Source organism: Onychostruthus taczanowskii, unplaced genomic scaffold (genome assembly GCF_017590055.1).
Source record: "Onychostruthus taczanowskii isolate IOZ18803 unplaced genomic scaffold, ASM1759005v1 scaffold19, whole genome shotgun sequence".
NCBI lineage: Eukaryota > Metazoa > Chordata > Aves > Passeriformes > Passeridae > Onychostruthus > Onychostruthus taczanowskii.
The window spans coordinates 97,323-110,659 of NW_024499128.1; the positions used below are offsets into that span (position 1 = coordinate 97,323).

At 61.1% G+C, this 13,337-nt stretch overlaps 2 protein-coding genes across 6 annotated transcripts in view; both read left to right on the forward strand.

Annotated features, from left to right (window-relative positions):
- MGRN1 (mahogunin ring finger 1) overlaps positions 1–10,026 on the forward strand; it is a 49,612-nt gene extending 39,586 nt beyond the window's left edge. Inside the window, exons 10-18 of one of the 5 annotated variants that reach the window (XM_041402026.1) lie at positions 530–689; positions 2,436–2,545; positions 3,378–3,449; positions 5,730–5,953; positions 6,966–7,089; positions 7,565–7,610; positions 8,220–8,327; positions 8,852–8,896; positions 9,391–10,026. In XM_041402026.1, coding sequence (XP_041257960.1) covers positions 530–689; positions 2,436–2,545; positions 3,378–3,449; positions 5,730–5,953; positions 6,966–7,089; positions 7,565–7,610; positions 8,220–8,327; positions 8,852–8,892 — 885 coding nt within the window. In that variant the 3' untranslated portion in view covers positions 8,893–8,896; positions 9,391–10,026. The remainder of the gene's footprint in view (positions 1–529; positions 690–2,435; positions 2,546–3,377; positions 3,450–5,729; positions 5,954–6,965; positions 7,090–7,564; positions 7,611–8,219; positions 8,328–8,851; positions 8,897–9,390) is intronic. The other 4 variants (XM_041402029.1, XM_041402025.1, XM_041402030.1 and 1 more) reach the window with 4 other exon arrangements.
- Positions 10,027–10,499: 473 nt separating this feature from the next.
- NUDT16L1 (nudix hydrolase 16 like 1) lies at positions 10,500–13,335 on the forward strand. Its single transcript, XM_041402031.1, has 3 exons — positions 10,500–10,771; positions 11,183–11,443; positions 12,368–13,335. Exons 1-3 carry the CDS (start codon positions 10,547–10,549, stop codon positions 12,773–12,775), a joined length of 894 nt encoding a protein of 297 aa, XP_041257965.1. The 5' UTR covers positions 10,500–10,546; the 3' UTR covers positions 12,776–13,335.
- Positions 13,336–13,337: the final 2 nt, after the last annotated feature.

A 13,337-nucleotide genomic window follows, 5' to 3' on the forward strand; every position in this document is an offset into this window, starting at 1 on the left:
GCCCTGGGCTGGTTCTCCTGCAGCTGCACCAGAGCTTGTGCCAGCACAGGAGATGCAGGAGAATCACTCACTTGCTCAGGGCACCTGTGGAAGCTGGGCTAGACATGGCTGGAACAACAGGCAGCACACAGCTCCTTGTGGGGCTGCTCTGTCTGTGGGGAAGAAAGGCCAGAGTGCCAAAGAGTTCACTTCCCTGTTGACCCTGGAGCCACCAGGATGGGAGGCAGGAGCTTGTTCCTGGTCAGCTGCAGTCAAGGGGCTCCCTACCCCAAAATGGGTCCCCTCTGAACAGAACATGGCTGTGGGGAAGGACAACTCTGCCATGAATTCACAGTGCAGTACCCTGAGAGGAAGGAGCGTGAGCCGGGCTGCGTGGGCTACAGTTTGCTCTCCTTGAGGAACCCCTGCTGAGAACTGCAAAAAGAGAATTTCCAGACTTTAGGGTGGGAAATTCCCCCAGGCTCCTGTCCTTTGGCAGCTTGGCATAGCCCCCACCACTGCCCTGCCAACCCTTTGCCTCTCCTTGCAGCCTTCAGATGACGAGAACAGCGACAACAGCAACGAGTGCGTGGTGTGCCTGTCGGACCTGCGGGACACCCTGATCCTGCCCTGCCGCCACCTCTGCCTCTGCAACTCCTGCGCCGACACCCTGCGCTACCAGGCCAACAACTGCCCCATCTGCCGCCTGCGTGAGTGCCCCGGCCAGGCCGGCCCCTGCCCCATCTGCAGGCTCTGAGTGCCCTGGTGTCCTGGTTTGAACAGACAGGTGTCTGCTGAGGGAGGCAGGAGCCTGAGATAAGTGCCCCATCAGACAGGAGTAGAATACAAACCCCCATTTCCAACCTGAGACACCGGCCCCTGCCCTGGGAGGAGGAGCCTCTTCTCAGTACCCAACCCCAAGGCTCAGCACTGGAGGAGAAGGGCTCTCTTCACTCACCCTGCCCCTGGGGTGGATCTGAAGGTGCAGGTGCTCTGAGCTGTGCCATGTCAGCAGTTCTTGTGTTTTGGTGAAGATGATGGAAAATCCCCCAAAGGAAGGGATGGAGAAGCTTTGTCCTGAGGGTATCTGGCTGAGAGAGCAGCCAGCACCACTGGAGGGGTGTCCAAGTACATAGCATGATTTTTTTTTTTATCTTCTGACAGCCTTACCCAGATTTCACCAGGAGGCAGGGATGAGATAACAGTCAGTTTGGAGTCTTTTGCTCTGCCAGGAGTTAGGAGGATTTGCTTAACCCCTGTATTGCTCAGCTCCCAAAAGATGGAAAAACTTAAATACATGTTTTAACACTCAGGCAGCATTTGCTGAATTCTGTGTTTTTTCAGAAACACAGAGGTACAGGAGGCCCTTGAGAATTGTGTGTTTCTGCTGGAAGGGCAGAGTGTGTGTTTTATCCCCTGGTCTCTGAGGTATTTGATTGTTTCTAATTCTCAGGGAAAGAAATAAAGAGCCTAAGACAGATGTTTGGTCTGAGAAATTAAATCCAAACAGTCTAAACATGGCAAAGAGCAGTAACCAAAAGCAAGATCTCACCAGAGGAAGTGCCAGACAGCTTTGACTACAAGTAGCACATCATAAAACACAGGAACAGCATTGTCCCATCTGCAGGCTATAGGGGAGTAGGTTGTATTTGTTTGGAAAGTGCCCCCATCTCAGACTTCCTGGGAATCTGTTTCTGGGGAGTGCAGAGACAGCAAGGATAGATTTGTACCTCTGTTCTTTGGCTCCAGGCTGATCTTGAAGGGGCTAGGTGCAACAAGAACTAGGAACATGCCTGGCAGGTTCTCACAGCTGCATCAGAACAGATGTCTGGCTCGTTTGTATGCGCCCTTGGCAGAGAGGAACAAGCAACGTTAAAGATCTGCAGATAGAAGAGATCTGCAGGGAGCGGAGATCAAAGCTCTGGTGGTGGGAGGACTGAGGGGTGACTGTGCTGGAGACAAGAGTACAGCCACTAGCCTTTCAGTTGGAGCCTTTCACCGCCCCAGCTAGACCCCAGGGCTGAGGTTTGTGGGGTCTGAAGGAGCCCAAAGGGGATTTAATAAGTCCCCCACCCAACCTGTAGCAGGCAGTGCACTCCTGAGGCTGAGCTCACGTTTTTCTTACTGTGTTGTTGTGACCTACCCTTAAGGGAAGCTTCTCGGGCCTATACTCTTGTAGAGTAGCTGAAGTACCCTGTCCATGACTATAGTGGGGCAGGCAGTGCCTGTTCTCCACAAGGGCTCTGTGCACCCAGACTTTTTCAGCCAGCAGATCCCTTCCCTGTGTAGATCAATGGGAGCCCGACCCCATCACTCAGCTTTGGGGTGCTCCATGGCCCCACTCCCCATGCACAGGGGAGCTCCTTCGTGCCCACAGTGTGTTTGTGCAAAGCAGGAGCTCTGGCATGGCCTGGCCCTGCTGGGCTGGGCAGTCACCACCTCCTGTTCTCTCCTAGCCTTCCGTGCCCTGCTGCAGATCCGGGCGGTGAGGAAGAAGCCGGGGGCTCTGTCGCCGGTGTCGTTCAGCCCTGTCCTGGCACAGAGTGTGGACCATGATGAGCACTCTGTGAGTACTTGCTGACCCCTGTGCAAAGCCTGGCCGTTGGTCTCAGCCGGGGCAAGCAGCTGCTGGGTGCAGGAGTTGCTTGGACTGATGGCTGGGACCTCAGGAGGCTTGGTCACACCCTCCTCTGAGGGCTGCCCAAGCAGTGCTGCCTTTTCTTATCAACACAACTGGACTAGAGGAAACAAATCCACAGAAATCTCAGGATGAGAAGGTTTCTTGTTGCCTGGCCCAACAGAAAAGTGGCAGACTCTGGGCATGACAGAGTGGGAGCTGTGAAAACAGGGCAGAGGGGTTCCAATTTGACTTGCAAACACATCTCTGTGGCAGCATACAGATGAAATGCCCTTGGCACTGGGATTCCCAGCATGGGAGTAGAAAGGCCTCCTTGTGGCAGCTTCCCTGGGTGTCTTGGCATGCATCTGAGGGAGTGTGTGATGGGAAGTGTCATGCTGGTGGCCTCAGGGCCCAGTTGCATGTCCCAGTGTGGTAAGGGCAGCATCTCCTCGCCTGAGCAGCACTGTTGCACGGCTGGCTCTGGTGAGACACTGAGATTAGAGTGAGGAGAAGGACAAGTGCATCTAGACCATCCTACAGGCTTTCATGGGAACAGATACTGTCACAGAAAAAAGTTGTCTTTATCCATCTGCCCTCTGCTGCCTTCGGCTGGGGCTGAGGAATAGGGTGGTGAAGGCCTGAGGGTTGTGAAGCAGAGTGTGGTGTGTGGAGGACACGGGTGCTGTCACCTGCAGAGAGGTGAGGAGATGCTGTGTGTCTCTTCCTGTCACTTAACCTCAAGAAACAACTTCTTTAAAACATGGTTTTCTCTTGACAGCACCCCTTTAAACCCCTTAAGGTGAGCTCTGTCTCCCTGCCCAGCAGGAAGCCTAGGAGGGAAGGAAGAACAGTAAGTGGACTCTGCTGGTTGCACTTGGCAGCTCTCTGCCAGCGGTGTCACCTGCACGTGGCAGTGTCACACACGAGGGCTTGCTGACACGCTGGGTTTGGCCTGTGCCCCTGCCAGGCTGTGACACTCCACGTCCTTCACATTGGCAGTGAGATGCTCACACCCTGCACAGATAATCACTGACATCCCTGGTTTGCCTGTGGAGGAGCAAGCAAGCTTGGCACAGGGGTCTGATGCTGACTCTCAGGGACTGTCTCCTGGCTGATTTATGGTTCCTGGCCAAGATGTTTTCACAGCTTCTTAGGACTGTGGGCAAGCTGCAGTCCCACAGCTCACCCAAAAGCTTCCTTGCACTTACCTCATCCCCTTGGCAGTTTGGTGTGGGCACATCTTGGTGTGGTTTGTGGTGCTGGCATGCAGAGGTGCAGCTGGAGCTGGTCTTGCATCCAGGAGCACTGGCTGTGACAGGCTGGTTTGCTTTTTCAGGAACAGGAAGGATGGAGCTTGTCTTGGCTGGGGACCCTCTGAGCGAGTTTGGCAGTGTGTAACTGGACTGCTGTGCTGGGGACAGCATGAATGGCAATTGTGGGGTCCAGGAGCTGGGAAGGAGAAACCTGAGGAAGCCCCCAGGCCAGGCAGGCTGCTTGTGCCCTCTTTGTTTACTCCCATCAAATGCAGCCGTGGCTGTCATCTCTGTCAAGGAAGTTGCAGTTTTCTTTTGCTCAAGCCGCCTCAGATGCTCGGCCTTGCAGGAACACGGCTTGCTGGGCTTGAAGGTCTGGAGCAAACCTGGTGCTGGTTCAGGTTTGAACCCATTCTGGCATGACCTGGCTCTCTGCAAGGCTCCCACAGGGACTGGCAGTGTTCCTGGGTGTGGTGTGAGTGTCCCAGAAGGGAGTGGTGTCCCAGTGAGGGTGTCCTAGCCATGGGCTGGGAAATCCTCCTCCAGGCTCTGAGCTGTGCCGTGCAACCTGAACTTTCAGCACAGCACCAGGCAGTCTTTGAACCCTCAGGGCCTGCTCTGCACAGCCAGGAGAAAAAGCCCCAAACAGGAATCCAGGGGAGTTCGTCTCCCTGACTTTTCTGTACACAGAATAGCACAGCTGGGCTGCTGTCTGCAGATGAAAAGTTTTTTGGAGATGGCTTTTGGCCCCACCAGCTACAGCTGACAGCAGCTGGGAACCCATTCCTTGTTTAGCTGAGCTCTTTATCTTCAAAGCTCACAACACTCACAGGACCAGTACTGGGATGTACTGGTGCCGCTCCCCATCAGCTCTAACTCCTCCTGTGACCAAGGTGAGTCAGCTCTCACCAAATCAGGGGCTGTGTTGGTACAGGCTGCTGGGCAGGTTCATCTGCAGCGTGGGGCACACAGCTTCTGTGGAGGTTCATGGCCAGGCTTAGCAGCACAGTGCCATCCTCTGTACAACTTAGAACCACCTCCTTGAGGACACAGGACTGAAACATCTCAATTTAATGTAGCCTGAACTGTGGGAGTGTCACCTCTTGATTTGCATCCGGCTGGGTTGAGCTGCCTGTGGCCTCCTGGGCTGCAGCATAAACCCCGTTTGTCTCTGGGTCCACAGGGTCTTTATGATCAGAAGGATTTTTGGAGTTAAACCAGTGTTGATTTAATGGCTTTGCAAGGGTCCCTTTGAGTGGCAGCTTTGTGACTTACAGAGAGAATGGGAGGTGGTGTGGTTTTCCTTCCTCCTTACGAGGTCAGTGGTTTTGTGATCCCTTTCCTGCCTTTTAGCAGAGGTGGCTGTGCATGGAGCCAGTGTTAGCAGCTGAGAGGACATGGGAGAAGTGGAACTGGGCTAGGCTTCAAGAGCCATCTCTTAGCTGGTGCCCACATGCTCCCCTCCTTCAGCTCTGCCTTGGTGACACTGGTGGTGCTGTGAAACAGCTGCATGTTCCATGGCTGGGAGCACAAGTGGGATGTTCATTGAGCTGGAAGGGTCTCTGAATCACTGGAGGAGCTTTCAGGAGAAAAAAATCCAAACGTATTTTATAGCAGCTTTTTAGGAGCCTGCTTCCTCACCCTCCTTGCCCAGCTCTTGAAAGCACGTCAGGGGGATACCCAACCTCTCAAGCACTGCTCTGGTAACCTGCCTGGAGCATCACCAGCGTTGCAGCCCTGAGGGGAATGTGTGGCTGTCCAGGGAAGGCGCCAGGGAGGCCCGGAGAGGTGGCTGTGGGGATGGGCTGCCTGGGGGGAGCAGGAGGCTTCCAGCCTGGTGATATTTTCCTAACGTCCCCCCCGTTTGTCACCCGCAGAGCTCTGACAACATCCCCGCAGGCTACGAGCCCATCTCGCTGCTGGAAGCGCTGAACGGCCTGCGCTCGGTGTCGCCCTCGCTGCCCTCGGCCCCTCTGTACGACGAGATCTCCTACTCGGGGGTGGTGGACGGGCAGCCCCCCGCCAGCCGCCCGCTCGTGGCCATGGACAGAGCCCTGGAGGGTGCCCACCAAAAGGGCAAGCGCAGCAAGTCTCCAGACAGGTCAGCAGGGCGTGGGGTCCGCTCCCCTTGCAAGCCCTGGGGCTTGGTGGCCACAAGCACTGGGAGCCAGGAGAGGGCTCTGGCTGCTCCCATCACTGCTGTTAGCACAGCTAACTCAGAACTTTAGGAGGCCAGCAGGTACTTGTGCCAGGAGGGGAACTGGGACATTGTCCCTGTGTTCAGCCTGAGGTTACAGCTTGTGTCTCCTAAGGACTGGCTCTGTCACCAAAAGAAAGAGGATTTCTAACAAGGAGAATTTAATCATAGAATCACAAAAGGGTTTGCATTGGAAAGGGCCATTAAGCTCATCTCATTAAGCTCAACTCCCTGCTGTGGACAGACAACTTCCACTATCCCAGGTGGCTCCAAGCTCTTTCCATCCTGGTCTTGGACACTTCCAGGAATGGAGCAGCCACAGCTTCTCTGGGCAACCTGTGCCAGGGCCTCACCACCCCCACAGTAAAGACTTTGGATGGAAGTGTCTCCTTCCCAATGCACTTAGTCCTAGAATTTACATTTGATGTCCAAACCTCATTGGATTTCAGCTTTCCATGAAGCTCCTCAGGAGCAAAGGAATGGGGAGAGAAGTGACCTGGATTTCAGAGCACAAAGTGCTGAATTGAGATCCTGTAGTTCTGGTCTGAAGGCTCCTCTGCTGGCCCTGTGATGGAGGGGTTAGGTGAGGATATGGGGCTGTTCAGATCAGATCAGACTGGGTTTGTCCTGGCACTCCTCACTGCTCCAGCCCAGATTTTCACCTGGGAAGGGAGCCCTGAAAGTGTGAGGAGCAGCGTGGGACCTGGGCCTCTTGTTGCTGTGCTGGAGTTTGGCACCACTTGGCTCTGTCCTGCCCCGCTGCTGCTGTTCTCCATGCAGCCAGTACTGGAGGCCCTGGTGAATTCAGCTCCCCAGTCTGAGCTCCTGCTCAGGAGAGTTGGCTTGTGCTGCCCCCAAGTCCTGCAGGCCCCAGGGTGCTGGCAGCTCCCTGCAAATGGAGTTTCTCTTGCTGCAGCACACTACGGTCTCCCTCATCCCCAATCCATGAGGAGGATGAGGAGAAGCTCTCTGAGGACTCTGACTCGCAGGCGGTGCTGAGCGGGGGTGAGCTGGTCCTGAGGGAAACCAGCTCTCCAGAGGTAAGTGTGTGCTCTGCTGGGGGGCTTCTGAGCCAGAGCTCTTCTGGGGGGCTTCTGGGACATGGGAAGTGCCTCCTGAAGGACCATTGCCCTGAGCCAAGAGTCTTGGCTGCTTTGTTTACCCCTAAGGCTCCATGGGGAAGGATGTAGCCACTCCCTGTGCTCCTGACACCTCTTTGGCAGTGGAAAACCACTCAGCTGGAGGCATGGCAGAGCTGACCTTCCCCAGCATCCTGGGCATGCCTAGCAGTGTTTGGGGCGGGGGTGGGAGCTGGGCATTAGGAGCTTCCAGTGCCCACTGCTGGTAAGACCCCTCTATCCCAGCCTGTGGTGCTGCAGCACTGGGGTAGCCCCCTGCTCCTGCCTTGGAACAAGCCCTGGCCCTGAGCACAGTTCCCTGGAAAAAGCCAAAGCAGGAGAATGGCACAGCAAAGGCTCCAGCTGCAGAAGTAACCTGTGCTGTCCCTCCTTACAGAGCGTGGCAGGGGAAGAGATGGAGGAGGCCTCATCGGTGCAGCAGGGTACGTGTGGGTGCACCCAGACCTTGGCTCGGTGTTCAGTGCTGTTGTGGTGGAACAGGGACAACTGAGGAATGAACAAATGAGCTCAGAAACATCCAGCCCCCTAAGTCCATCTCTGAGGCTCTGTTCTTCACCAGGGAAAGGTGCCAGGGTCTTTTCTTAGAGCCGAGAGAGCAAAATCCACAGGTCTCCTGGTTTATTTGCCAAGCATCTTGCCTTGCTCTGAGCTTTACTCAGGTAGAGATTTCCATGCCACAAGCTCTGCTTACACCAGTGAGGACACCACTGGGGTCCTGGTGAGAGCACATCCATGGTACTGGGCACACAGAACGGGTCTCTGGGTCCTTGGGATGGGTCTCTGGTGCTCAGTCAGCACCTAGAGGGGAGAAGGACGGGGTGAGAGAGGAGCGATGGGCACGCTTTGTGCCACGAGGCTGCACGTGAGGAGGTGGCCCTTCGGCACCGTGACCCGGGCCAATGTGACCGGCACTCCAGTGGGGCTAGGGGGCCTGGGGAGCTTCCTCGCATGCAAGACCTCGACGCACCCTGGCCGTGAGCGCCCGTGGCCTGCGCTGGGGGCTGAGGGGCCGCGCTCTCGGCTGGTTCCAGGTAGCCGCCCGCCCTCGGTGGAAGACGTGCTGCAGGACGGCGGCTGCGGCGAGAGCCGGAGCCTGACGCGCTCCGAGAGCGACCCCCCGGTCGATGTCTTCCTGCCAGGTAACGGCCGCGCCGTTGGGGCCGGGGGTCTGTGGAGCTGTGTCCCACAGCCCTGGCATGGGGCTGGAACGCTCCTGCCCGGTGCACGGGCTCCCGCTTCAGCGGGCAGGGCGAGCGGTGGGCAAGGGGGGATTACACAGAGGTAACTCGGCCCCCTTCTCTCTCCTCCTCCCTCACCCTCGTGTCTCTGTCCTTCCCCTCCTTTCTTCTCTTTGGGCCACAGCCGCTCCCAGCACAGCTGTGTGTGACAAAGGCCTCCTGTGTGCTCCCAAGTGTGCTCCTGCTTTGGGGCGAGGGAGGGCAGCCGTGTGGGCCAGCAGCTGGGGGACTGGGGCAGTGTTGTCACGGCAGGGAGGGTCCCGGTGTGCCGTGCTCTGAGCACGCCCGTGGGACACTGCGCTCTCCTCACTCTGACTGTTGTTGTTGCAGCCTGTTTTCTTCCGTAGAGTCGCAGTCTGTTCTGAGTTACCTCTCTAATGTCTCCTTCCCTCTCTGTCTGCCTTCCTCCCTCCTGTCTTGGGCAGCACTTGGTCCTGATTCCTGCTCTGTTGGTATAGAGGAGTAAGCTGGTACGTCTTCTCGTTCTTCTTACGCATTCCTGTTGTGTGGGGCAGCAGGGCCCTCCTGGGAGTGCTGGCAGGGAGCGGGGATGGGGCTGGTCCTGCCCACGGGCCAGGGAAGGAGGGGCAGCAAACCAGCCAGGCTGCACTGCCGGCTCTGTCCTCGCTCCCTTCCCATTCCTGGCACAGCATCCCTGCTGTCCTTGAGAGCCAGGACGCCGGGCCGGGCAGCAGAAACGCCTCCGCGCTGGCTTCTGCTGAGCGCGGGCTCTGCTGCCTCCTGGGCACCACGAACACCCAGGCCCTGCTGGCTTCTCCCGGGCTGCGGCAGGCAGCGTGCCCCCTCAGTGTCCTGTGTCCCAGCCGTGACACCCGGCCTGCGCCTGAGGGGATGAGTGGTTGGCCGCAGCCCCATCTCCTGTGGTCAGTGCAGGGTGGGAGGGATGGCTGAGCACCCCGCCAGGGCTCCCGTTACTGGCACTGAACTCCCTGTCCTCACCCAGGCTCGTCCGACTTCACCAAGACGCTCCCCGTCCGCGGCACCGGCAGCCCCACGCAGCCCCTTCTCTTCGAGCAGACCCGTCTGCACCTGGAGGACGAGCAGAGCCTTTCGTGAGCGGGGCCGGACCCTGCCGGTGCCGCCGGGCCCCGCGGGCCCTGCCGGGACGCAGCGCGGGGTGTGGCACCGACGCGGTTTCGGCACAGCCCGTGCATGTTTCCTGGCGGTGGGTAGGGCTGGTGTCGTGTTTCTCCGTGGGAGGTGTCCGTGGGGCCGGGGCGGGGGTTTGGGGTCCGAGTCGGCAGATGAAGGACACTACCGATGTATATTTTGTACTTACCGAGCACAGCCCTTTGCTGTCACTGCCCCTGTACATAGCTGTGGCCCTCCCCGCCTTGCCGGGGCGCGGGGCTCCGCGGGAGCGGGGGAGTGCGGGGCTCAGCCCCGGCCCACCCCGAGGCCGTCACGGGGGGCCCTGGGGGTCAGCCCCGTCCCAGCCCGTTCGGGGTGACCCCCGCGCCCCCGTTCCCGCAGAGCCCGGCGCTGCCCACGCCGTGTGCCTTGTTCTGCTTCTGCGGGGGGTCCCGGGGCACATCCCCCCTCCCCGTCTATGTTTGTAGTAATAAACCCGTGGAGCAGCCACGCGCGTCCGTGTGCACCGAGGGGCTGGGGGCGGGGCCGGGCTGAGGGCGGGGCCGAGGCGCTGGGGCGTGGCCAGGGGCTGAGGGCCCGTGCCTGGAGCGGAGGGCGGGGCTGGCGTGCGGGAGGCGGGGCCAAGGTGGCGGGGGGTTGGTGCGGGGGGCGTGGCAAGAGCACAGGGGGAGGGCTCGCTCGTTCCCGCCCCCGCCTCCTTCCCGGCGTGCCCTTCGGCGCCCCTCCTTCCCCCCGCGCTTCGCTGGGATTGGCCGCGCGCGCCGCCGGCCCCCCGCGTTCCTCGCTGCCCTAATAAGGCGAGCGGCGCGCGCAGCCCGCCCGCCCCTCATTGACCGCCCGCCGACCGCCCCGCCTCTGGCGCGCGCGGCGATTGGCGGGCTCCGCCGAGAGCCCATTGGCTCTGCGGCGCGCGGCGCGCTCCCATTGGCTGAGGCCGGCGGCGGTCCCGCCCCCGCGGCGTCGTGGGCGCGGCGCGTGCGCGGAGCGGGCGGCGGTGGCGCGAGGCGATGGCGGCCGTGGGGACGATGGCGGCCATGGGCCCGCTGCCCGCCATGGGCGCTCTGCCGCCTCTGCCCACTCTCGGCGTGCCCGGCGTGCCCGAGCTGAAACCGCTCACGCGGTACGAGGCGATGCGGCTCGGCCCGGGCTGGAGCCACTCGTGCCACGCCATGCTGTACGCGCCCAACCCGGGCATGCTGTTCGGCCGCATCCCGCTGCGCTACGCCGTGCTGGTGAGGGGGGGGCGAGGCCGCGCCGGGCCGGGGCTGGGACCAGGGCGGCGGCGGGCGGGCCCTCGGGCTGGGTCGGGGCGGGCTGGGCTGGGTCGGGCCGCGGGCTCCGGGGGCGGCGGGCTGAGGGGCGGTGGCTCCGCGGTGGTTCCCGTTCAGGGCGGTAGTATCAGGCTGGGCCCGAGCCCGGGGGGGAGCCCCCGGGCCCGCGGGCTTGTGCGGCCGGGGCGCGGAGCCCCGAGGCCGGGCCGCTGTCGGTGAATGGTCCTGGATGCGCCGGCTGGTGGTGCCGCGACGGAGCGGCCGCGACGCCTCCCGCGCTCCTCCGGCTCCTCCGGAGGCCTCCGTGACGCCCCCTCGCCCCCCGCCGGGGGCCGCGCCGTGCCCCATTAACACCCTGCGCCTCTATTGCAGATGCAGATGCGATTTGACGGACTGCTGGGCTTTCCCGGGGGGTTCGTGGATCGCCGTTACTGGTCCCTGGAGGACGGTCTGAATCGGGTGCTGGGCTTGGGTTTAGGCTGTGTGCGCCTGACGGAAGCTGACTATCTGTGCTCGCACCTGACAGAGGGGCCACATCGCGTGGTGGCACACTTCTACGCCAGGCAGCTCACCCTGGAGGAGCTGCACACCATCGAGATCAGCGCGGTGCATTCCCGAGACCACGGGATGGAGGTGGGACACCCGGGAGGGGTGTGCGAGCTCTCAGTTAGCCCAGGGAAGGCGCCGCTTCCCTCCTGGGTCTGCCGGGCTGCCCTGGCCAGCCCGCCCGGGGAATGCACCGCAGGTAGAGCTGCCGGCGGCAGGTGCCCGCACCGCCCGCGGCATCGGCGTTAGGGACCGTGGCCGGGTCGTGCCGCAGGCTCCAGAGCATAGCGAGCTTGAGCTCCAGCTTTTCCCGGTGTCCACCCACGCAGGGATGAGCCCCGTGTTACCGCTCGGCCTCAGGATGTGGGCGAGGGCCGTTTGCAGCTGGGGAGATCTCCCCCTGCCCTGGGCTGAGTGCCCCGGACTGGACCATGACCTCGGTGTGGTGATGTCGCTGTGAGCCGAGTTCCTCCCCTGCGGGGGGCACCTTCCTGCTCCGGGCAGCCAGGGCCGGCTGGGGGCCGGGGCAGAGCGTGAGAGCCGGGGCCTCCCCCCGCGCCCACGGGGCGCCCGGTGGGTGTTGGCAGCCGTGCGAGCAGAGGCAGCGGGCTCTGGGTTGTGGCCTGGTAGTGGGGGACTCGTGGGTTAGCCGTGGTGCCACCACGCAGGGCACGGATGGAGGGGAAAGTGGGACTCCCCATAGTGGCCTGGGGCAGCGGGATCCCTCCGAAGGGGCAGAAGGGGGAGCAGAGCCAGGGCTGGGCTGAGGGGCTGGGCAGGCAGAGCAGGGCCCCGGGGGGTTTGGGCAGGGGCAGTGAAGGGGCTCAGTGGGGCTGAGGGCAGCGAGGGCAGGGGCTGGTGTGGGACGGAGGGGCAGAACCTGGCACGGGGGCAGGGCACGCCTGGGCCGAGGGCTGGCGGGCACTGGGTGAGGGTGTGGGGCAGAGGGGTGCGGGGCGGGGGGGCTGGCGCTGCTGTGGCCCCTGCTGAGCCGTGCCCGTGCTGTTGCAGGTGATGGGCATGGTCCGTGTCCCCCTCTACACCCAGAAGGATCGCATGGGCGGGCTGCCCAACTTCCTGGCCAACTCCTTCGTAGGAACCGCCAAGTTCCAGCTCCTGTTTGCCCTGAAGATCCTGAACATGGTGCCGGAGGAGAAGCTGGCCGAGGCGGTGGCTGCCACGCAGAGGCCGAAGAAGGCGGCCATCGACCACGCCGGAGGGGCAGCCGGACACCACAAGGCGGGCAACGAGCTGGCTAGAGCGGGCAACGAGCTGGGAGAGAGGGCAGAGCACCCGGGCATGTTGCACGGGGGGGCTGAGCAGCACCTGGTGGGGCTGGAGGGCGAGGCCGAGGCGCTGGAGCAGCAGGTGGGGCTGGGCGCGGATGCTATGGCAGAGCAGGCCGAGGGGATGGAGTGACGCCGCCGTGTCGGCGCTCAATTAAAAGTGGGTGAGCTGAGAGACTTCTAACTTTCCGACCCGTGGCTGGCTGCAGTGGCTGCCCACGCGATCCCACTGCCCAGCCCGGAGGGGTTGGGTTTGTCTAAAGCAGGGAAAAGCGATTTTATTTTTATGGCCATTAAACTCTTAGCGAGCTTCCCAGATCAACCTGCACAGCCCCTGCAGAGAGTTCATGTGCTTACGTGCGGGCGCCAGAGCCTTAGAATAACGCTTTGATTTCAGGGACAACTGCTGCTGTCAGGTCCCCCTTTCATTTGTAAGGAACAAAACATCTAATTTTTTTAATGCCCCGTCTTGACTTGGACGTGGTTGTGTTGGCACTGGGCACAGCTGAGGCCCGGGGCTTCTGGTCAAGCACCTCTGCCCGTGTTAGTGGCCAGGCTCCCCTTGGGGTGCTGGCACAACGGGGCAGCCGTGCCATGAATTCCCTCTGGGGCGTTGGGGATGCTCATGTGGGTCCCTACCTGGAGATCTGTGGGAGCAGGAAAGTGGAATAAATGGCTTTGCTGAAAGTTTAACA